The sequence below is a fragment of the Platichthys flesus genome, chromosome 9 (assembly GCF_949316205.1).
Source record: "Platichthys flesus chromosome 9, fPlaFle2.1, whole genome shotgun sequence".
Taxonomy (NCBI): Eukaryota; Metazoa; Chordata; class Actinopteri; order Pleuronectiformes; family Pleuronectidae; genus Platichthys; species Platichthys flesus.
In genome coordinates, this window is record NC_084953.1 from 21649314 (window position 1) to 21660663 (window position 11350).

Genomic DNA, 11350 nt, shown 5'->3' on the forward strand with positions numbered 1-11350 from the left:
TTTTCACCAGAACAGACACTTATTAAGCACCACTGGGGCTTGGTGATTGGCACGCCGCCATGGTAGTGAGCTCTTAGCCCCCACACGGATACTGGCTGAGTTGCTGGCGTGCCAATCAGCGCACCACACCCCTCTTTGGTGCAGAGGAAAGTGGGCGGTGGGGGTGGGGCCATTAATCACCAGTTCAAGAGAGCACAGGCCCCCTTGGGGGATGCACAGGGTAACATTACTCAGTCCTTAAACAAAAATTTTATTTGCTATTTTTTTCCGCCCTGGCTGGACAACAGCATTCCAGCACTGGGAGGGGAATACACACATCATCTCCCAGTAGCAGAACTGACAAAGACAAGATCACTTCACTGCAAATCAAACAGAAAGTGGCTCATACACTGCACTGACTTATAAACCTCTAGTAGCAGAATACATTTTTCACAGCTTTACTCACAATGAACTTCTAGCTAAATGAAATGTAACTTCTGATATCACAGAAAGCAAGCTCACAATCTGTGCTTTAACTGTATTAGGTCACAAAAACTATTAAAAAACAAAACACAGGACAGTGAAAAGCTCAGCATCAGGCATCTGTCTGTGTAAAATTCACATTCTTCCTCCAACAAACTCAGAGCCGCCTGTCTGAGAGGGGCCTCCCAGCTCCTTCACAACGAAATGAGATAATATCATCACTTCACAGACAACGTATCACACAGAAACAGATAAACCGACCTCATTCACTGGCCGCTGAAATACTTTGCGTCACATTCTCACAACGTTCACAGGGAAATTCCATTTGAAATATTTAACCAGACAGTTTGCATATCTTAACTGTAGAATTTGTGGAATTTACCACTGGAAGTCCCATCAACTCAGAATAAAAGTAATCTCCGACGGTGTATTTATCAATAAGCTAAAAATAAGTGTACAAAATGACAAACCTAAATATGATATTAAATTCAAGCTTCTATTTTATGCTAGGTTAAGACCACATTGGTTTTAATTAATAAAATTAAGGAAACAGACGCGTTCTGCTTGGGTTTACAGCATCAGTTTTTTACTGTTTGGAAATTTACTGGTTAAGAAATAGGCATTAAACTGACAGGCTTAAAAAAAAAAAAAAAAAAAAAATCCCAATAAGGGATCACATAGTGATATAAAATACTGATTTTATATCACTAAATACTGATACCGGCTGGGGTTGTGGTGACATATGAGTGATCATAGCTACACAAACAGCCATTCACATTCACTCTCACATACCTATTATAAATAAATAATATATAAACTATAATTATTGATATCTTTATCACGATACTGATCAAAGCTCCAGAGTGCAACCGTTTTGGTGGCACATGCGACCAAAAATCTATGAAGAGCGACCAGAATTTCCCTTAGCACCTTTCGCACCACTGCAGCAAACGTTGAGCTGGTGTCTCAGTATTTGATCGAATCGTGTCACTTCCTGTTCTCATCTCCTACACGGAGTTCACCCTCACACACACAGGCCCGGGTCTGGCAACAAACACTCACAGATGAGCGATGAGAGGTGGTGAACGAGGCGTTAATGTCGAAAAGTTGCGACAAAAAGTGTGAATACAGGGTTTTCACAACAGACCGCTAACGCTAAAACATTAGCACCGCTGCGTCAGGATCAGATCATCCTATTGATCTGTGCTCACTTAACACTTTAACAATAAACACCAACACTAATCACAAGCTATATCTGAACAAATGATGTTACTTTATGAGACACGTATTTAAACACATTGAAAAGGTGACAAGCAGACACACAGACATGCGCCCATATACACACAAACACAAAATCCTAATTCCTAGAACAATTTTTGTTAACAAAGCAAATCAATCAGATTTTAAGTTTTGTTTTTTTGTGGTTTATTTTTTAATTTATATAGGACATTTTTTTATTCTCAATCAAACATTCTTTAGAACTAACTTCATTGCTCTTTAAAAGGGTGAACTTGCGTGATTATGCCATAATATAGTCATTATACCAATGATTTAAAATGGTTTTACAATGATGACAATAATAGTTATCAAAATAATTTCTTGGAGAAAATATTGTCCAACAAAATTTGTAACTGTGACAGGCCAACCTTAATGCCTTTTTAATAATGCACCAACTTAGTCTAATCAAATCAAGACCTTGTGAATCGGAATCAAATTGATTTGGGAAAGCAGTGGAGATACCCAGCCCTCAGGAAATTATCAATATATATGGGAACTGCCCTAATTGCGGTGCAAAAGGCGCAGTGAAAATGTTTGGGTGCATCTAAATTATGTGATGTTACACCTAAATGAAAAAGTAAGGCGCACTGGTGCAAACGATGTAAAAAGTTAGTGTGGAGCCCTGCTGATATCAAGATAATTGTAATCATTTACATTTGAATTGTTGATATAGTTTCTATTTCTATTGTTTTTGTGCTTAGATCTTTAATATGGGGATATGATCAGAGGTAAAATCCCTATGTTGACTCTGTACTTGTGGTGTTAATGGGAGATTTACTAGTGACGTACTTACTGAAAGTGTCTCTTCAGGCTTGTGCATGGTGATACAGTCCATACTGATCTGGATGGTGTTTCCTGTAGACCCATCTGTTGGACTGTCTGTGAAGTTCAGCTCTATGGGCTGGACTGAATGAATGGCAGATCTGAAAAATAATAGAGATGACAATCCTGAAGCACTGAAGTCTCTGAGTACGTTTTTGCTTTCACGTCACATTGTTTTTGTGCGGATTTCACTCACTGGTCCAGCATATCAAACAGCTGGTTGAATACATCTTGGCTGAAGAACTCAGTTGTCTGTGCTGACTGGTTCTGGGACATGGTGGTGAGGAACGAGCTCTCTCTCCAGGACAAACGGGAGGACGGGTCCCTGGGTCTGCAGGGAGAGAGAATCACCCATGATCCTTTTACAATCATTGTACTGCTCGTGTTCCAGAAACAGGACCTGAGGCTGGCACAAGTATTTTAAATGATAGTTTGAGAAATTGCAATGTCAGCAAACATACTACATGAATGTTGATGTGCGGGGCTGAGGTTTGGCCACCCAGCCAGCAGAGGAAGAGAGGAGGAGGAGGAGTCCCGCTAGCAGCCATTCATGAAGAGCACTTCCATTGTGAAGAAGTCAGCCTGCATAATGCTGAATATTTGTACTGCTGATTACGCACCATTCAGACAGAGGTACTTTGACCTGCTCCCCTGAAACATTACACCTGCCTCAGAGCTCAGCGTGCCATTGTTCTTGCTGAAGTGGCGCATGCGGCAGTCTGAGACAGGCGGAATTCCCCCCACAGTCTATATGATAGCACTGCTGCAACTTCTGGTATGTGTACAGCTGGACGAGCTCGGGGGTGTGTGTTGGAGATAGGAGTGTTTGGGGGGGGGTCCATAATCTGAAACTGGGACTATTTTAAATTTTGGAATTTCCCACCACTGCCTGATGAATGATATTAATACCTGACTTACAAACACAGGCATATCTAATGAAGCCAACAGTTTCACTTATGCAGGAGCCACACGTGTGTTTTTTTTTAGTTTAGAGTAAAGATGGGTTGAGGTGGATGTTGTAGATCCGGCTTAAAGATAATTCAGCCCCGGACAAATTAAAAATCAGACATTGATTAATACGTCCCTTCAGAAGCTTTGGTAACGTTAGCACCATGTTGAAGCTTTGACCTCTTAAGAGGAGCAGTTAACAGCTAGTGGGAATATCAGTCACTTCAGCTCGGGTGCTAGAAACAGTGCATTACTTTTTTGCTTCATCATTCGTAAGCTGTAAATGAAATATATCAAGCATGCTGGCAAATATACCTTTTTGTGAATACTCGAAGGAATAAACCATACAGCATTATAGTTTAACCAAGCTAAAATACACTCACATACTCAATGTTTGCTCTATCTATTCAAAATAAACCCATGAGCACAAAAGCATCCAATGAAAGAATAACTGTAAATCAGAGTTATGTTGTGATTAGCCATAGTTAGTGATAGAAAAGAACAAGCTAGCTCACTTTGAATATATATTACAGCTTCACAAAATAACTTCATTCAATAGGAGTAACCGTTACAGCTCATTAAAATAATTTCTGAACCATTATGATAAACAAATGTAGCTGCAGTAACATTTTCACCGGGAATGGATACGCCTGCATGGTCTTTAAAGGCTACCCTGGCTATTTGGCTAACTCTAGCCTTTTGGGCTAATGATGCTAACAACTGAATCTCTTGGTAGTTTTACCTCCGGTCCCTTCAGCTGCTTTAGTTTCACTTCTCTCCTGCAAAAATGACTGTGACTGCTAGTACTTCATTTAATCTCCCAGAGGAAACACTGTAAAAAACAACTTCTTAACTTATTACTGCTTGAGCTACTTAACTTGAGTGTCTTGGTGGTAAACAGTCTTGTACAGGGCAATTCAAGATGGTGGGGCTCTTCTTTGTTGTAAAATCTAAAATATCTGTTTGATTAACATCAAGTAGAACTATTTAATGAATTATTTAGATAGACAAATTATAAATTGTCAGGAATGGTGATAAATTTTAAAAATACTTCATTCAAATTACATTATCTTATGTTTTTTTAAACCAGATTGTGAACTTTTTTTATTCAAGTGCCTTAAACTAAACTATTTTAAAGGTTCATACCACCATTGCATTTTTATCTGTTTTAATTTCATAAATTTACTCATCTATATCTGTTATTTGTTTTATTTTACTGCTTTTTTATTCTTTTTATTAATACAGATTTGATACTGTTTATTTATTTCACATCTTTCAATCTCTTTATCTCTTCTATTCTACTATTTTTAATCTCTTTTATTTTGTTTGAAATTAGTCCTAAACTGTTTTTTTTCTATACTAATTGATTCTAAATTACTTTTTCAATTTGTCTCTGTGTAGTTTTTTTTATTTCCCTTTACAAAAAGTGTAAAGCCTCTATGCATGAAATGTGTTTTATGAATAAAACTGTCTTTCCTTCTCTATATTATATTTTTATGCATATTATTGTAAATTAATTACATGATTTCATGAATCTGAAAAGCTTGAACAATTATGACATGTGGAAAGGTTATTTCTTAAGATGTTGTTTAGTGGGTCTTTTCAGATTGTTCTAGTTTTACTATAGCATTATTATTTTTTTTTAAATCAACAGCATAAATCCTACTAAAAATAATTAACAAATGATAAGTTAATCATAAGGCTAAGATAATGGATGTAAGCCACCGGAAAAACAAGAAAACAAGGTGGATGAATTAATAAACCGACCCACAGGTGTGGTGTCATGTCTGTTTGGGAAGATTTAGGTGTGGTCCCTCCACTGACCTCTCCCTCAGTTCAACTTCAGTCGATTTGGCTTTAATTTTAAACTCCTAACTGTCACTTCTATTATTTCACTCGCAAACTTTTAAGCTTTTGTTTTACAGCTTTGTCTGTTGACCAGTAAGAATCCAGAATATAATCACAAAAGTTGCACATCAGGTTCAACATGTAAAACAGTGCTTATGCTCGATAACACAGTTTGTTATTATCACAGAAAAATGTGATATCTTCTACTGATGCAGGAACCTTGCATAATTGGCCTTGGAGCTCTTGAAATTGTAAAAGTTTTCTATTCAAAAATATTGGATAGTGTCCAAAAAATATATTTTAGAAGCCGAGAGCAACCTCATGTCCTCTTTCCCCAGTGCCTACGTTTTAAGGAGTATTTGTATGTTTGAATTGGTGAGTCTTAAGTAGTTTAGAAATAGTAAACAATTTTGAGATCTTAGCAAGATCTGATCTGTAGATGAAATTTAGAAAAGCCTGAATTCAAGGAAATCACAGACGTTCAGATAGATGGGTTTGTCCCTGGTGTGGTTGATGTTTGTCTGCTTTTGGGTGTCTGGTTACTCAGAGGTTTTCAATTGGCCTGAGGCGAAGGCTGTTCAGCCTCCACTTAAAGACGGTGCAGCGCCTCCAGACGAGACTGGGGCAGAGGTCAGCACTAAACAGGGATGGCTATTGTCTCTTGGCAGGTTGGGCACACCGACCGATGAAAATGCAATCAAAACAAACAGCCCAGCCGATCGGGGCCCTTCTCCAGTGTCTTTATTAATCACTTGTTCAAAGGCCCTAAGACCTTCTCCCCCACATCTGTCAGCCCCGGCTGGATGAGGGACATGACTCCAAAACAATAGAAAGCACCAAGGTTTCTCCTCCGTTTCTCTTCCTCTTATCCCCTTACATTTATAGAAGTGAAACAGTCTGACCTCAAATCATCTGAGGCAAAAGGACAGGCACACATTCCTTTAAGGTTTAGAATGCAATGAAAACATGGGAGGGGGATAGAATTAGCGAACCAAAGAACATGTGTTGACACTGAAAGCTGGCAACACCATAAAAAACTAAGACAACTTCAACTTTTCTTGTACAAAAACAGAGTAAAGCTCCTCTTGATTTAATCTGAAACAAGCATACATTTCATGTCATTTAGCTGACGATTTTTTGTCCTAAGCAACTTACATTTTTAGTACACTCAACATTTATGAGAGGCCATTTAGGGGTTCAGTATCTTGCCAAGGACACTTCGGCATGCAAATGGGGAAGAGTGGGGATTGAACCGGCAACCTTCATGTTTGAGAACGCCCACTCTACCCCCTAGGCCTGACCGCCCAAATACACGCCATAATATTGTGTAAACTTGTCACAATGTAGTTATCAAGCTCCAATAATCTCATCATTGTGAGCCACGAAAACCTGACATTGTTTTATCGGAGCACAAAACTTGAAGCAGCAATAACTTTAAAACACACTAAAGTCCAACACAACTACAACTACTGTATGTGATAGCTCAGTGCATGGCAAATTAAATATTGCTTAATTCTCCTAATGTACTTGCAGAAATACAAATTATACTGTACCACTGTTTCATAATGCATTAACCCATAAAACATGAAATTACGACTCATAACTAAGAAAACCAGCAGGATGGAAACAACACACTACGGTTTGTTAGCAGCTATATTGATCAGCCAGCGATTCATGGTGAATACTGCACTGATTAATATAAGTAAATGTAGAGCGCAAATAGAGAAGTAAGATGCTTTTAAAGTACAAACATAATATAATTTAAAGGCAAAGAGTTAACATGGATGTCAGCTTTGCAAGTGTCAGAGAACTAATGCACTAATGATAACGAATAATGATCTGCAGTGAAGACGGAGTGGAGAGTGTGAATACATCACTGTGTCAGAGTTAATTCATACTGAACAAATAATGTTTGAGATAAAGATGAAAGATTGATATTAAATAGACAGATAGACAGATGGATAGATAGACAGATAGATAGATAGATAGATAGATAGATAGATAGATAGATAGATAGATAGATAGATAGATAGATAGATAGATAGATAGATACTTTGATAGATAGATAGATAGATAGATAGATAGATAGATACATAGATAGATAGATAGATAGATAGATAGATAGATAGATAGATAGATAGATAGATAGATAGATAGATAGATAGATAGATAGATAGATAGATAGATAGATACTTTGATAGATAGATAGATAGATAGATAGATAGATACATAGATAGATAGATAGATAGATAGATAGATAGATAGATAGATAGATAGATAGATAGATAGATAGATAGATAGATAGATAGATAGATAGATAGATATTGCTTTTAGTTTAGATACTGGGGTTTCCCTTTTCTTTTCTATTTGATTTACTAATCATCAGTTTGATTTGTCACAGATCGATTTTATTCTGATGAGATGTATTTGAAAGACCACTTGTTCGATTTATGCTTAGTGTTTATTGTGTTTCAATAGCAGTGTTGTAGAAAATCACGTTATCATCATGGGTTTTGATTTCAGTTTAATGCTTCAGTAGAATTTAATGCGTATTAAAGGCTAAAGGTCCATCATCTGTCACTCTGAGTTAGAAGCATGTGCACCTGAATTACAGCATTTGAAATGATCAGAAGTCCTTTACAGTAAGGAAAACCATTGGATGCCTCATAATCGGTCAGCCACTTCGGCTCTTCTTACTTTCACAAAAGCATTGTTGCCCTAACTGTGACACACTTATAAATATATATTAGGATGGAGCAGCAGCTGAGGATCACGCAGACACAACTGTTCTCGTGTCACTTTGGACCTCCAGACATTATCGGTCTGAATGGCAGCTCAGGTCCAACACAAACCAGGGAGATTCCCACACATGTCAATAAATCATTCAATGTTCTGATACTTCTATGTTTAGAATTCCATTCAAAAAGAATAATGATACATGTAAAACTAAATTAAACACTCCCATATACCGCATGTTAAATCCATTCAATATATGTCATATATAATATATTTATATTCTGTACAATACCACGTAATATATGTTAAAAACAACACCGGGAGTCATCAGTTTAAACAATGTGTATGTACTTACCGATACAAGGGAAACTCTGGAGAATACTGCACAGCTGTGTAAGGTGAATTCATGTTGTCATGCCAAACATCACTTTGCTGAAATCTTCGAAACGCTCAGCTGCTTAGACAGTCACATGTATCAACGACTGTACATGAGCTGTGCTAATAAATATAAATTAAGAAGAAAACAAAATTAGAAATAAATAAAAAAAACATAAACAAACAGGCATGGATTAAAGTGCCAGAGGGTACAGTGCAGAGTGGAGAAAGTTTGAGGGATGATTTGAATTTAGGTATTTTTTCTTAAAGCTACCCAACAAGTAGGAGGAGCTTGTGCTGGCTCTCGGACCAATCCCCTCCTGCAGTCGTGCAAGATATCACTCACTCGCAGTTGCTAGGATATAGATATCAAGCAACTACATTTGACCCTGCACCCCGCGACCCCTCCCCACCAACACACACACACACACACACACACACACACACACACACACACACACACACACACACACACACACACACACATAATCATGGCTAGCCACAATCCTGAAAAGCTCACCCCCTGCCATAATGCATGTGTTTCTCAGGCCAGTTCTGATATTTCCCCTTAGACTCCCAAGTGGTTTTCGGGGTATGTGGGCATGAGTGTTGCGTCATGCCTGTCACTAAGGTCCTGGTGGCTTTCATCATGTAGACTTTGACCACAGATACTTTCTAAATGACAGCGATTGTTGCTTCTGTGCCGATTCAGCAAAAACACACGATTCAATCGGGGAAACAATAGAAATCACCCAAGTTTTAGATTTGAAGGAAGTGAAACATACTCTCATAGCAGGAGCTCAGATGTCTACTGAGAAATCTAGAATAACTAGTGAGAGAAGAGAGATTTTAGTGGAGGATGACAAATGCAAAGATGGCCACCGACTGAGTGCAAGAAGAAAATGACATCCTATATCATCTATATCCTAATGACATAAATAGAGACCATACAAAAAATGGTTCGTTTTGGCAATCCTTAATAGTAGCCCATAAGAATTCTTAATTAAGCATACACAGATATCGTACCACATCCCTCTCAACCAAGTAGTGTGACACTGTAAACCTAGAGGTGTTGTGTGGTTTGCAGAGATGCACAGCAGATGAATCAGCATGCTAAAATAAAAGGTAAGGTCACAGCGGGGGGAATGATAATAAATAGATGTGGTGTATCCAGGGAACACAAACCTCTAAGCTGCTCTCTTGTACTTTTAATAAAGACATACAGCCCCTCTCTCCTCTGGTCGTCTGCTATGCACCTACAGTATGAGGAACAGCACTGATACAGCAGACATGCATATGGTGAGTCAACCCGGTGAGGTGACTCTGTAATTACACATCTGCTGATTTAAAAACGAAACATTCACCTTAGAAATTCCACACCTAGCTAACTGACTCATAATGAACATTATTATAACACTCAGATGAACATCATATTTTTAAAGATGTGAGCATGGTGGTATGTTAATGAACTTCATGCTTCAGTCTAGTGAAAAGCTAGTAGCCCTCTGAGGCTGTAAGTATCCATGGTAGTGCTTTGATCTAATGTCTTACTATCAAAATAACAATTATTAGTCATTTCATTGCTGTGTAAGGTCAGCAGAAGCACAAGAATCACCATCAGGAGTTGTAGATTAGCTGGGCATGCTGGTCTACCTTATATTTCAGAGCTGAAGAAGCATTTGGACAAAAGAAACAAAAGCAGGTGCAGCCTACTTACACATGTTCAACTCCTGTAGATACCATGGCCTGGAGGTTTAGATAACAAACAGTTGTAAATCCAATTATTATAGTATTTTAGCTCAGTTATTGGTTTTCACCTGCTTAAAGCTCTCCTATGTGTTCATCAGCAAGTTGCCAACTGTGTCTGAGCAGGTATCGTACATTGAGTTTTCAGAGCTGTCTAGTTGAACACAGTTTTCTGCTCTGGCTGAGAACGTATTCAGAATGGAGGGAACTGAATCATTACATCCGTGGGCCCGACAGTTAAACAATGAGCTGGAACTCACCAAAGCTCTGTAAAGCTGAAGGGCGTGGCAGGATAATTCTCAGTAGGTTCATTATGATGACTGATATCTTTCATATTTTATTCATTTATATTGTACAAATACCAGCTGCTTTGCTCACAATGTCAATACTACAATGTTCAGCAATGAACATTTAATGTGGCCCATTCCTTCAGAGGCTGCATTTGTAAATTAGTAAATCCTCCGTAGTCCAAACCATTTCATTTTGTCTTTGCCTTCATGGACTTGGTCAACAGAAGCCATGGCTTCTTTCTCTTAGTCCTTCAAGTCCTACAAACGTGCAGCCTCCACACGGATAATAGTTTATTGTTAGCATGCTAACTAGCTCAGCTATTAAGTATTGGACAAATGACAAGATGGCATAAGATGAAAAGTCATTTCTATTCTAACTTTTAACTTAAGTTGTTATATTTACTCCTGAGAAGATTGATGAACACATTAATGAACGTATCAATGATCAGTTGTCAATACATTTCTGGGGAAACAAAATAAATGCCAACCTCATAGTGGTGCTGGGAGCACAATTCTAACTGTTTTGATATTCTTGCCTGGATTGAGCTGCATACTTACATTTTCACATCTAAAGCCATGCTGGAAGCATAAAAATATAATCGTTGAAAAAAATGAAATGTGAATAATTTGGTTGAGATTAGCAATGCAAAAAAATACTTTCGAAAATCAAACTTTCTATAAAATCTGAGTAACATTGTGGAATATTTTTGGATTATTTAGACCATTATTTAGATAACCGATATGATTTAATTAACACACAAGTGTTGTTATTTATCAAAAGTCTACTGTTTTCTGTGCAATTTTTAAATAATTATATCTGAGGAAAGTTGGTTGGTGGATAAAGA

At 37.8% G+C, this 11350-nt stretch overlaps 1 protein-coding gene across 2 annotated transcripts in view; it reads right to left on the minus strand.

Annotated features, from left to right (window-relative positions):
• Positions 1–8517, minus strand: part of tp63 (tumor protein p63) — a 31643-nt gene extending 23126 nt beyond the window's left edge. For both annotated transcript variants that reach the window (XM_062395269.1, XM_062395268.1), the window contains exons 1-3: positions 8450–8517; positions 2759–2893; positions 2534–2663 (exon numbers count right to left, since the gene is read on the minus strand). In XM_062395269.1, coding sequence (XP_062251253.1) covers positions 2534–2663; positions 2759–2893; positions 8450–8502 — 318 coding nt within the window. In that variant the 5' untranslated portion in view covers positions 8503–8517. The remainder of the gene's footprint in view (positions 1–2533; positions 2664–2758; positions 2894–8449) is intronic.
• Positions 8518–11350: the final 2833 nt, after the last annotated feature.